Source organism: Saimiri boliviensis, chromosome 15 (assembly GCF_048565385.1).
Source record: "Saimiri boliviensis isolate mSaiBol1 chromosome 15, mSaiBol1.pri, whole genome shotgun sequence".
Classification (NCBI taxonomy): domain Eukaryota; kingdom Metazoa; phylum Chordata; class Mammalia; order Primates; family Cebidae; genus Saimiri; species Saimiri boliviensis.
Genome location: NC_133463.1, coordinates 22,398,431 through 22,412,320, shown reverse-complemented (window position 1 = coordinate 22,412,320; position 13,890 = coordinate 22,398,431). Strand labels below are relative to the sequence as shown.

General features: G+C 40.3%; 1 protein-coding gene across 13 annotated transcripts in view; it reads left to right on the top strand.

The window, feature by feature from the left end:
• Positions 1-12,882, top strand: part of NCOA2 (nuclear receptor coactivator 2) — a 310,720-nt gene extending 297,838 nt beyond the window's left edge. For all 13 annotated transcript variants that reach the window (XM_074386756.1, XM_039464456.2, XM_039464455.2 and 10 more), the window contains 2 exons: positions 3,400-3,489; positions 9,025-12,882. In XM_074386756.1, the coding sequence (XP_074242857.1) occupies positions 3,400-3,489; positions 9,025-9,036 (102 nt within the window). In that variant the 3' untranslated portion in view covers positions 9,037-12,882. The remainder of the gene's footprint in view (positions 1-3,399; positions 3,490-9,024) is intronic.
• The last annotated feature ends 1,008 nt before the right edge of the window (positions 12,883-13,890 follow it).

Here is a 13,890-nt window from a genome sequence, read left to right as displayed (position 1 = left end):
ATGGTGGCGCATGCCTGTAATCCCAGCTACTCAGGAGGCTGAGGCAGGAGAATTGCTTGAACCCAGGAGGCGGAGGTTGCAGTGAGCCAAGATTGTGTCATTGCACTCCAGCCTGGGCAAAAAAACAAAACTTCATCCCGGGGAGGGGCGAACACCTTTATTAGGGGGTTATCGTTTTGGGTGTTTTTGTTTCGTTTTTGTTTTTTGAGACAAAGTCTATCACCCAGGCTAGAGTGCAGTGGCACTATCTTGGGGAACACCTTTATTAGGGGGGTATCGTTTTGGGTGTTTTTGTTTTGTTTTTGTTTTTTGAGACAGAGTCTGTCACCCAGGCTAGAGTGCAGTGGCGCTATCTTGGCTCACTGCAACCTCTGTCTCCTGGCTCAAGCAGTCCTCCCACCTCAGCCTCCTTAGTAGCTGGGATTATAGGCATGCACCACTCTGCCTGGCTAGGGATTATAGTTTAATAATGGATTTATTTCTAAATGTAAAACCAGATGAAAAGCAAAGGCTAACCTACCTGCCATCCAATTGGTTTGAAAGGATCCTTCATTTATGCAAAGAAACACACAGATAATCCAAAAACTATTCTTTTTTTTTTTTTTTTTTTTTTTTTTTTTTATTGAGACGGAGTTTCGCTCTTGTTACCCAGGCTGGAGTGCAATGGCGTGATCTCGGCTCACCGCAACCTCCACCTCCTGGGTTCAGGCAATTCTCCTGCCTCAGCCTCCTGAGTAGCTGGGATTACAGGCATGTGCCACCATGCCCAGCTAATTTTTTGTATTTTTAGTAGAGACAGGGTTTCACCGTGTTGACCAGGATGGTCTCGATCTCTTGACCTCGTGATCCACCCACCTCGGCCTCCCAAAGTGCTGGGATTACAGGCTTGAGCCACCACACCCGGCCAAAAACTATTCTTTTTAATCTTTGGAATGTGGATGCAATGATTTTTTTTTCCTAATTTTTTTTTTTTTTTTTTTTTTTTTGAGATGGAGTTTTGCTCTTGTTACCCAGGCTGGAGTGCAATGGCGCGATCTCGGCTCACCACAACCTCCGCCTCCTGGGTTCAGGCAATTCTCCTGCCTCAGTCTCCTGCGTAGCTGGGATTACAGGCACACGCCACCATGCCCAGCTAATGTTTTGTATTTTTAGTAGAGACGGGGTTTCACCATGTTGACCAGGATGGTCTCAATCTCTTGACCTCGTGATCTACCCGCTTCGGCCTCCCAAAGTTCTAGAATTACAGGCATGAGCCACCGCGCCCAGCCCAATGATTTTTTAAAATAATTGTTTTGTGTTGAAGCACATCAAAATGATTGTGCTGTTCCTAAGTGCAACCAGCTTCACTAGATGGCAGAGACTCAGAGCGTTTGAGATAGCAGTAGCCAGGCCAAAATTCAAAAATGTGTTGCTGATTCAGAGCTCAAAGTAGAGGTTAATAATTGTACCATGGTATTTACAGAAGACTTTATTTTTAAAGGCCCAGAATGCTGACCATTCTACCACTGATCTCAGTAGTTCACATAAGTGAAAAATGTGGCAAAGACCCTAACTCTTATTTCATATGTGGAGAAAGTGCAGCATGGAAAGTGTAAATAACTTACCACTAAATCGCTGACAGCACTGTGAATTTGTTAGAACAAAACTGTGAGAACGGTGAAAGACAAAGAGTTTTATTAGATCTATTTAATTCTGGTGTTAGTGGACCATAATTTTTGTGAAAATATAAGAAATATAACAGACTTTCGATGTTTTATTCTTGAAAATGATTTTTTTTAAATGTGAGGTGGTACAGGAGAAAATTTAAAGCCCTTTGCACTTTAAGAAGGCTGTGCGCTTATAGTAATAATTTGTATTTCTGTTATGGAATTATTGGTGGCTAAATGCTTATTTGGATAAATTAAGCAGATATAAATTAACGAAATATGGACTTTAGCCTGGCATGTTGGCTCATACCTGTAATCTCAGCTACTCAGAAGGCGAAGTAGGAAGGTGGCTTGAGGCCAGGAATTCAAGACCAGCCTGACAACATAGTGAGACTCTTGTCTCTTAAAAAAAAAAAAAAAAAAAAAATTGTCGGGCGTGGTGGCTCAAGCCTGTAATCCCAGCACTTTGGGAGGCCAAGGAGGGTGGATCACGAGGTCAAGAGATCAAGACCATCCTGGTCAACATGGTGAAACCCCATCTCTACTAAAAATACAAAAAAGTAGCTGAGCATGGTGGCACATGCCTGTAATCCGAGCTACTCAGGAGGCTGAGGCAAGAGAATTGCCTGAACCCGAGAGGCGGAGGTTGCGGTGAGCCGAGATCGTGCCATTGCACTCCAGCCTGGGTAACAAGAGCGAAAGTCCATCTCAAAAAATAATAATAATAATTAATTAGCTAGGCATGGTAGCTGGTGCCTATAGTTCCAGCTACTTGGGAAATTGAGGCTGGAGGATCTATTGAGCCCAAGAGTTTGAGGCTGCAGTGAGCTGAGAATACACCACTGCATTCCAGCCTAGGCAACAGAGCAAGACCCTATCTCTTAAAATATATGTGTGTGTATAGAGAGAGATACATACTTTTATCTCTTCAATGGAGAAATGTAGGGTTGATGTTAAATTTCCTGCGAAAATGGGCCACTAGTGACTCCTGATTTGCTTGCTGAGGATAGCATACAGAGTAAGGGCTACTGAGGTAGTCTAGTGTAACACAATCCTGTCCCATCTGCTCAGCAATGAATTGACGCATTTTTATTTGATGCATTTTTAGCAATCCAGATTGTTTTGAAACTTCTGCATGATTTTAAACTGTTTGAATCCTGTGGTTAATTTGGAAGCCCCAAGACAAAACTGCAGAGTATCTTCCTACAAAAATCATTATTCTATTAGCATTTGTAAATTTGCTTTCTAATGTGTAAAATAAATGTACAAATGCAAATGAGTATTTCATTTGGTCAGAGTAAATTCACAAAATCCAGCACTGGTTTGGGTATTTACACTTGCTGTTGATAATTAATAATTTACCTAAGTAGCAAACATATCAGGAGCCTCTCAGATGACTTCAAAGTCCAAAATGTGAGTCATTGGTCTAATTTGAACAAGCCAAGAAAGTATTCTGGTTATGGCACGAAAATGGCTCTATTATTATGGCAATTGAATTTGATTTCTGTACAGCAGTGAGATGAAGGTTGATTCTGAAGGCAGCTAGTATTTGATAAGTATTTTCATGTTCCTCTAGACTCCGCACAATACATACATGGGAGAGCAGGTGCAAGGATGAGGCCATTGTTCTGCAGTTCTTTTCCCCATTTTTACACCCCTAAAAACACAGAGGAAGGGCAGCAGCCACGTGTTTTCCAGTGCACTCTTGGACGTCCTGCTCCACGTAGCCACTGTCCTGTCTTCTTGTCCTCAGGTTAATGATCCTGCTCTAAGGGGAGGCAACCTGTTCCCAAACCAGCTGCCTGGAATGGATATGATTAAGCAGGAGGGAGACACAACACGGGTAAGAAAAAAACAGTGAAATGCATGAATATGGGAATAAAGCAAACATGAATATTTTATAGAACAAAGCCGGCATAGATACATTGTCAACCAGTAGATTAAAGATAGTTCTGAAATATTTTCTCGTGTCATTTGGCATACAGTGCTTTTGTGTGAATGATATATTTATTTTTTTTTGTCGAGCCCTCCCTAACCTCAAATGATTATTTCTTTAAGCCCATTTTAACTCAGCTGATGGTAGCATATGAATTAAGAACATTAATCTGTTTTTTAATGTCTTTATCTTTTTTCTGCAATCTCCATAGCCAACAGAAGAACAATAATTTTGCCCTGGAATGATACTATGATAGCAAAGCAAGAAATAAAGTGACAAAAAGTTAGTTGTGTTAGGGTAAACTTTTATTTTTGCTTTTTCTGAATCATAAAGCTAGATTTTTAGGAGGATAAAGAGGAATTAACTTACACTCCTCACTCCCCTAATTCTTCCTAAGGGTTTTTATATTTCATTGTGCTGAGGAACAATCTAGTTATTTGTATTTGCTTATTACACCTTAAACCTTTTCTTTTTTTTTTTTTTTTTTTTTTTTTGGAGACAATGTCTTGCTCTGTCACCCAGGCTGGTGGAGTGCAGTGGTGCAATCTCGACTCACTGCAACCTCTGCCTCCTGGGTTCAAGCGATTCTCCTGCCTCAGGAGAAGCTAGGACTACAGCCACTTGCCACCACGCCTGGCTGATTTTTGTATTTTTAGTAGAGACAGAGTTTCACCATGTTGGCCAGGGTGGTGTCTAACTCCTGACCTCAGGTGATCCACCCACTTCACCCTCCCAAAGTGCTGGGATTACAGGCGTGAACCACGGTGCCTGGCCTATTAAACACTTGTTCCAAAGAGAATGATAGTACTATGTTCAGCCAATAAAACTGTAGCATAATTAATACTTAGACCTAATTGAAATATCGCTAGCAGCAGATTTCTTACAGGGAGGGCTCTGAGCAGTTTGGCAGATAGGTAAATGGGCCTATGTGGCCCTTTAAGGTAAGGGATATTACCCTTCACAGTAGGTAGCTCTTTTTTTAAAAAGTCGTATCCCATAAAACCTGTTGAGTGGAAGAAAATATGTGCAAACCATTTATCCAACAAGGGACTAATATCTATAATATACAAGGAACTCAAACAACAGGAAAAAAAAACAAATAATCCCATTAAAAAGTGGGCAAAGGACGTGAATTGACATTTTTCAAAAGAAGACATACAGATGGCCAGCAGATACATTAAAAATACTCAGTGCAATCATCAGAGAAATACATCTAACCCCAATCAGAATGGCTATTATTAAAACCACAGAAAAATAACAGATGTTGGCAAGATACAGAGAAAAGCAAACTTTCATATACCGTTAGTCAGAATGTAAACTAGTACAGCTAGAGTGGAGATTTCTCAAAAAACTAAAAACAGAATTATCATTTGATCCAGGAGTCACATTGTTGGGTTTCTACCCAAAAGAAGAAAAGTCAGTATGTCACAGGGATACCTGCATTCTAGTGTTCATCGCAGTACTATTCACAGCAGCAAAGATATAGAATCAACCTACATATCCATCAGTGGATAAATGGATAAAGAAAATGAGGTACATATACACAGGGGAATACTATTTAGCCATGAAAAAAATGAAATCATGTCATTTGCAGCAACTTGGATGGAACTGGAGGTCATTATCTTAACTGAGATAAGGCAGGCACAAGAAGACAAATTCGAATTGCTTGTTATACTTACATGTGAGAGCTAGAAAATTTGTTGACATGGAAATAGAGAGTGGAAAAGTAGATAAGAGAGACTGATAAGGGTGACTGTGAGGGCCCGAGAGGAGGAAGAGAAGTGGGTGAGAGGTTACAGACATCCAGTTAGAAGGAATAAATGTCATGTTAGCAGAGTAGCATGACTACAGTTAAAAATATATTGCGTTTGGGTGATGGACACCCTAAAACCCTGACTTGATCATTCACTGCACATTATGAAACAAAATTTCACATGTACCCCCACACATCTGTACAAATAAAAATAAAATAATCCTCTCCTGGCTGGGCTCAGTGACTCACACTTACAATCCCAACACTTTGGGAGGCCAAAGTAGGTGGATCACCTGAGGTCAGGAGTTTGAGACTAGCCTGGCTAACATAGTGAAACTTCACCTCTACTAAAAGTACAAAATTAGCTGGGTGTAGTGACACACCCCTGTAGTCCCAGCAACTTGGGAGGCTAAGGCAGGAGAATCGCTTAAACCTGGGAGACATAAGTTGCAGTGAGCTGAGATCGTGCCATTGCACTCCAGCCTGGGCAACAAGAGTGAAACTCTTTCTCAAAAAAAAAAAAGAAAAAAAAAAAAAAAACAATCCTCTCTCAATAGAGACAATATACAGGGTTGATGTTCAGTTTCCTACCAAAAATAATAAGTGGATATTGGATGATTTGGTTAATACCAGAATTCAAGTTGAGGGCTCCAGATTTTAATTTATTGTGTGAATATTCTCCATGCCATTTCTCTTGTTTTTAAGAACCACCATCGCAGGTAGCAGAGGTGCTGGCTATGGGTTGGAGTCCTGTAGACGTTATCTGTACATACCTAGAAGGGTGGGTATCTTTCCTGGTGCCAGTCCTGGTCTCTCCTCCACTGAGTACAGGAAATGAGCGGCCACACAACTCAGTGGTGGCTTATGTGCAGAGCTGAAATCAGGACTGCACTTCCCAGAAAAGGCATGATGAGGGTAGCATGCTTGTAGTTACAGCTACTCAGGTGGTTTGAGGCCAGGAGTTCTCGGCTGCAGTGAGCTATGACCACACCAGTGAACAGCCACTGCACTCCATCCTAGGCGACATAGCGCGTCTCTGTTACCATCTTGCCCAGGCCACTGACACCTCCTCGACTTTCCTGTTTTTTCTAGTCCCCCTCTTGAATCTGCCTCAATCACCTGCACTTTCTTCATGCTGATTATTAAGGCCAGAGAACAGTCTGTCATAGATACCCTTGTTTCCTTTAGAGCGCTTCCCAGAAGAACAGTGATGTTACTGATCATTGGGCTCCCACAGAGGGGCTGTTTTAACCCAAATGTACCAGGGAGCTTAGCATCTCAGCAAATCATAGCTCTATGGGAGAAAAATGGATTTGGGAGGCCAGGCTCACATCTCCCTCCCTGAATTTACCACAGTGAGATGAGACCTCCCTGCCTCCCCCTTCATCATGTGGCTGCGTGCAGCCTAGGCCAGGGCTCCAGCAGAGCAGGGACCCCGAGAAAGCCATTCTGTAGGGCAAGACCCTCAAATACTGCATGGGCCCAGTCTGCCACCCCTCTCTCCCAAGAGCCCCAGGAATTGACCTGCGTTGTGCTCTTTCTTCAGCTGTCATGTAACCTCCAAAAAGAAGAGATTTGCCTACTATAAAAGCAGAACACTGAGATGGTCCCATATTCTGCCTTTTTTAAAAAGTATACAAACAACCAACATGTACTAAGCATTTGCTGCAAGCCTAGTCTCCACTAAAAGTTTTGTTTAGATTCCCTCATTTAAACCACACCACAACTGTCTGGTAGAGCCACTGTTGTGAGAGCTTAATGACTCCACCAAGGTCTCACAACACTGGGAAGTAAATCAAGGCCAGCTGACCCTGAATGTGTATTCTTAACCCCTGCACCCTCTTGCCACTTCCCTGAAGGGAACACTGAGGGCTTGTGAGACTTTTCTAAGGGTTTTATGCAGGTAGCATTGGAGAAGGCCAAGAAGGGATAATTTCCTTCTTTGGTGTCACTTCCTTCTCAATTTAGATCTTGAAGGGACAAGAAAGATATTCATAAAAACACTGTGGAGAAACAGTAAATACCAGCCACATTTTTGGAAGCGTTCTCAGCTTCAGGCATTGGGATTCTTCATCTCAGGAGGAAGGAACCTCCCAGAGCGAGGAAAGGGAATGAACCTTTTAGCCTCAAATGTACCAGGAACAGTGCCAGTGCATCGATATTTAAGGTCCCTCACCATTTCACAGGAGGAGACTGAATCTCAGAGGATGAGATAATTTACACAGGGCCACCCAGCTAGCCTGAACTCTTAGAGAACTGGTGACCAAGACCTATCAAGGGGAAGAAAGTGCCCAGCTGGGGTGTCAGGGGTAGGCCTGCAACCAGCCCACAGCACTGTGATGCAGGACCAGGGGTTCACCTTCACGTGCATCTTAGTGCCCGATGGGGGCCCACTAAACCCAAAATGGAAGGAGTAGCATTTAAGATCTCAGACATCAGTTTTCAGTAAATATAGGGTGTTCTCTCTTTCCAGCAAAGGCATCTTTCAGGTGAGGCATGGTGAGGGCAGCATGCTTATAGTTACAGCTACTCAGGTGGCTTGAGGCCAGGAGTTCTAGGCTGCAGTGAGCTATTCAGCAATTCTTGTGATAGTAGTGACCAGGAATGCCTTGTGGATATATTCCAGCACCTAGCATATAATAGATGCTGAATTAATATTTGCTAAGTGAATGAAAACTTTTGGAAGGAAGCTAGTCAATAGCCAAAGAAAATCATTGACAGATAGATTTGCACTAGCCCAAGAAATGCCATATATCATGCACACTATAACCTTTGGTATTAAGTAATTCAACATCATCAACACATAGCATCCAAAAACCAGCAAGAACACCCCAAGAGGCCCAGCACAGTGGCTCACACCTATAATCCCAGCACTTTGAGAGGCCAAGGCAGACACATCACCTGAGGTCAGGAGTTCAAGACCAGCCTGGCCAACATGGTGAAACCCTATCTCTACTAAAAATACAAAAATTAGCCAGATGCAGTGGGGGGGTACCTGTAGTCCCAGCTTCTCAGGAGGCCAAAGCTGAAGAACTGCTTGCACCTGAGAGGTGGAGGTTGCAGTAAGTCGAGATCATGCCATTGCACTCCAGCCTGGTTGACAAAGGGAGCTGCGTCTCAAAAAAAAAAAAAGAAAGAAAACCCCAGGAATCAAAACCCATCGTGATTTCATGATTTAGCTTGCCAAAGCCAAGGAGAACACACCCAGAAAACCTTGGAAGTATCTGGTTAGGGAAAATCAGAACCGTTTTATTGTTACGGATCAATTCGAGGAAGGATTAGGAAGCAGTGGCCCCTTCTGGATCGGATGCTGCCAAAAAGCAGCTGGGTGAATTTTTCAGTCATCTTTATTGAAGGTGGGAGAAATTAAACGTAGCTAGGATATTGTTGGTAGGAGAGTGGTCATTAAGGAGAGATTCATCGTCCTTTTGCAGACGACGGCCTACAAGAAATAGCATGTAGGATCTGCTGGCCTCCTTCATGGCTCCTGGAAGCATTGTGTGGAGGGAGGAATGGCGCCCTCTGCCTGTTCACCTTCAGATCAAATGTACTCATTCAGATGTGGCCTCTGTGATTTGCGTAATTGAAAACAGTCAGAGATTTATGATGTTTTTGTGCTGGGCGTTATGATGGTTTCATCAAAACCTCAGAGATACTTCACAACTTTGTATCTGTCTGTTTTCCTACAGAAATATTGCTGACACTGACGGTAGCCAGTTGCTTCTTCAGCTGACCGGGCTCACTTGCTCAAAACACTTCCAGTCTGGAAAGCCGTGTCTATTTGTTTCGACCCAACTGACCTGCCAGCCAGTTCTGCCAGAGCAGACAGGCCTGGGCCCTGGCTCCCAGGGTGGCTTCCACTCGGGTGTGACAGGAGGAGCTGCCTCTTCTCTTGACAGTCTGAAGCTCGCATCCAGACAGTCGCTCAGTCTGTTCACTGCATTCACCTTAGTGCAACTTAGATCTCTCCTGCAAAGTAAACGTTGACAGGCAAATTTCATACCCATGTCAGATTGAATGTATTTAAATGTATGTATTTAAGGAGAACCATGCTCTTGTTCTGTTCCTGTTTGGTTCCAGACACTGGTTTCTTGCTTTGTTTTCCCTGGCTAATCAGTCTAGTGCAAAGTAAGATTTTATCTGGGGGAAAGAAAAGAATTTTTTAAAAATTAAATTAAAGGTGTTTTAAGCTAAAGCCTGCATTTGGGATGGAAGCAGGACAGACGCCGTGGACAGCATTGTATGTACAGACACACCCAGTGAGTGAAGACCAAGAAAGTCGCAGTCGTATGGCTCTAAAGACCATGTTGGAAAGAGTCTCCAGTAATGGAACAGTTGAAAAGGAGCCTGTGAGAGGGCTGTTGACATTAACCAATATTTTTTCCTTTTTTTTTTTCTTTGTTAAAACTAACTAGTTCACCTGAATCATAAATCAAGAAGAAATAATTTTTGTTTCTAAATTAAGTTCCCTTCAGTTTGATCAGACAGCTTGAATCAGCATCTCTTCTTCCCTGTCAGCCTGACTCTTCCCTTCCCCTCTCTCCCTATCCTCCCCACTTTCATTCATTTTTTAAAAAATAATATAAGCTACAGAAACCAGGTAACCCCTTTATTTCCTTAAATGTTTTGTCAGCCACTTACCAGTTGCTAAGTATTGAATTTCAGAAAAAAGAAAAAAAAAAAAAAAAAAAAAAAACATTTACTGGCAAGCAGAAGAGCAAAGTTAAGACTTGATACCAATCAAGCTAAGGATACCTGCTTTGGAAGCATGTGTATTCTGTTCCCCACCAACTCTGGCCTCCAAAACGGGAGAAAACGCCAGTGTGTTTAAATTGACAGCAGATATCACGACAGATTTGACCTCTGCCATGTGTTTTTTATTTTGTTTTTTAGCAGTGCTAAGCTGAAGTTTTGTAAGGTACATAAAATCCAATTTATATGTAAACAAGCAATAATTTAAGTTGAGAACTTACGTGTTTTAATTGTATAATTTTTGTGAGGTATACATATTGTGGAATTGACTCAAAAATGAGGTACTTCAGTATTAAATTAGATATCTTCATAGCAATGTCTCCTAAAGGTGTTTTGTAAAGGGTATCAATGCCTTGATTAGACCTAATTTGTAGATTTAAGACTTTTTATTTTCTAAACCTTGTGATTCTGCTCATAAGTCATTTATCTAATCTATATGATATGCAGCCGCTGTAGGAACCAATTCTTGATTTTTATATGTTTATATTCTTTCTTAATGAACCTTAGAAAGACTACATGTTACTAAGCAGGCCACTTTTATGGTTGTTTTTCTTGCCCACTCTGGTAGGGAAATAATCTTTTATTATTGGGTGTCAGTTTCAGACAACTGCAATACCAAGAAACTGATGACCTTTTTTGAGCTATTTCTCCTTAACCCCAATACCTTTCTTACCTAAATTTCAGAATGATACCTTTTTGATGTCTAAAAAGCAAAGCATTTTATAATATCTAATTAGCCAGGCTTTTTAGGAACAGAGAAGTTTTTCCTTGAAATTTGATTGTTCATTTGTGGCAGGGTGAAAAATGTACAAACTACCCCTATTTATATTTATATCTCTCTCTATATGTACAGATTATGGAAATATAGAAAGAGATATAGCCCAAAGATAGATGGTAAGTAGACAGTCTGAAAGTGTTGCTCCATACTAAAGAAACTTTCTGGAAATTTGCATTTCAATACTTTTTTCCACTTGAGAGGGGTCTCAGTACAGGGAGGTGGCCAAGGAACAGCACTTCTCAGTGGCCACCAGTTCATAGATCCCCTCAAAAGGCTCTACTTTTCTCCACCAAACCATTGGGTTGCCCAACTGTGATGGAAAAAAACGAGCAGATGTTGGCCCAGAACTCCAGGACCTCCGTGTGGGCCGAGGCTCACGTGGCATACAATTTAGTGTGACCAGTTTCAGTATTTAGAAATAGGTGAATTAGAATGACTTTTAACTTCACACAGCACAAAAGAGAAATGGAGTTTAAACTGGATTTGTTTTGTTTTGAGTTTCAAGTCCCTTTTCACGACAACACCGTCCAAAGCCGTCTACGTATCTCTTCTTTTGTATCCATCTGCCGCTGTATTTTAATGTCGGTCCTAACTTAGACAAATCTGCAACCTCATAGTACTGGTAATTTATAATAATTCATGATCATTGCTGTTTTGAAGGAAAAGAGACGATAAATTCTCTTATGGTTTCGATCAGGTAATGGATTTTGTTTTACATCTAATTAGGAGAAGAAAAGTAAGTGAAGGAATCCTCTGATCATATTGATCACTATAGAAGCAAAAGCCAAATCAGTTCCCTTTATTATCAGTATTTCTCATGCTGTACACAATAAATTTGTTAGACTGAGTACTTGGTTTTTGTTTAATAGAACAAATAATCAGTGTTTCACTTATATTACTAAATGTGAAAAACATAATGTGAAAAGTATACATACATAAACTTGGTTGTAAAACTCATTTAAGTGTTCATGTAATGTGGTAAGTTTAAAAAGTGAAGTGAGCTGTTTTACTACAATTAATTCATTTGACTCAAAGATTAAAATGCCCCTCCCCCATGTGTATCTCTTATGGCCTGTAATAATTGAAAGCAATGTTTTTGCAGTTTATATAATGCAATTTTTAATCTGTGTTCAAAAATGGAGTTCATATGGGCTTAACACATGAAATGGGTGGCACAGATCCACTTGCAGAACCCAAAGATACACAATCAATTTTGAAATGCAACTTAAGCCATTAATTGTTGGTGTGAATTTAAAATTTTCTAGTGTTTGTATGGTAGTATGCTGCCTAAGAGCAAAGCATTCTCTGCACAAAAGAAAATTATTGTAGTGGCTTCGATTTTAATTAGAATTTTCTCCCTGGTGTTTCTTTATAGACTAAAACAAAATCTTTTAAGTTTCTTACTACAGGTAAAAGCTATGTGCAAGAACCTCAAAATGCTAAAATCTAGCATAATGCCTTAGATCTGTTTTTAAGTCTTGTATATTCCTACATAGCTGTCCGATGTATTATATTTGTATAGTGAATTGTGTACAATTTTTGAATAAGTGCGTCATCACTTAACCTTTATGTTGTTGAGTAGTGATGATGATACATTTCTTCAAACATTTAACTGTCATTTTTTTCTCCTTTGTCATTTGTGAGTTTTATTTGTACAGTTCCTCATGAAGTTGCATCTGAGATGTGTGTATATGAAAAGATTATACAAGGGTAAAATTAAGCAATATATTAACTATGGTTCTTCAGGAGAAAGCTTACAGTGTTTCAGGTTGTGATTTATTTTCAAAATGGAGTTGACTCTGAACATCACTTTGTTCACCTGCATTGATGTTTGTATTTCTAGTGTGAGCAGTTTATGCAAAGGTAGATATATTCAGAGAAATTTTAAATACATTTATGCAAGTTAATATTGCTTTGCTGATGCTATTTGCTTATTTGATGTTAAATAATGCTATTGTAAATAAAGAATTCTGTTGTTATTGCATCATTTAATAAATTTTAATGCCTTCGGGTTTTACATGGCTTTAGAGATTTTAATGTGTTTATACTGTATCTTTCATAATTCCATTTATTAAATTGAAAAGACCTTGTAATTTAATAATTTCTTACATGGTAGTTGACACTGTTCACAGCACCTTAATATTTAATTCTCCCAGTAACCCATTTTATAAATTTTTACATTTGAAGTGAGGATTATCTAATAACTTAATGGCAAATACAAGTCACATATAGTTCCATCTCTTCACCATACTGTTCCACCTTCCATTCCCAAACCTCCAAAAACATAAGAATAATGTGGACTTTTGACTGGCTCAGGAAGGTTATATCACACATGAGAATCTCCATAATGGGCCAGACGCAGTAGATCACAAGGTCAGGAGTTCGAGGCAGCCTGTTGCTAAAAATACAAAAAGTTAGTGTGTGCCTGTAATCCCAGCTGCTCAGGAGCCTGAGGCAGGAGAATTGCTTGAACCCAGGAGGTAGAGGTTGCAGTGAGCCAAGATCATGCCACTGCACTCCAGCCTGGGCGACAGAGCGAGACTCCATCTCAAAAAGAAATAAAAATCCATAATAGTTGATAAACAGTGCAAGTAACAGTAGCTGAAACCTAGATCATAAACTAGATGAAACACTAGGAAATGCAACCTGGAATTGTATTTCCAAAAGATCCCAAAAAAATGATTAGAAAAATCTATCAATGCTACTGATTTAACAGGTTAAAGGAAGAAAAAAACCACGATTAACTTAATGGGTGCTGACAAATGTTAGCTTTTACTTACTAAAAAAATAAAGCTAGGAGAAGTAAATGTCATAAATGTAAGTTACCTGATGGCATTCCCAATGAGACAGCTTGATGCTGAACTAAAAGTATTGAAGTCAAAACAAAAAGGCCCACTAGCAATACTAAGAAAGTACTAATATGAGAATAGAAGAAAACGTTTGCAATGATTCGATCATCTATAGGGAAACCCAAAGGAGTCAATTACCCTGCTTTTGGAATGAAAGAAAAGTTCTTATGATGGCT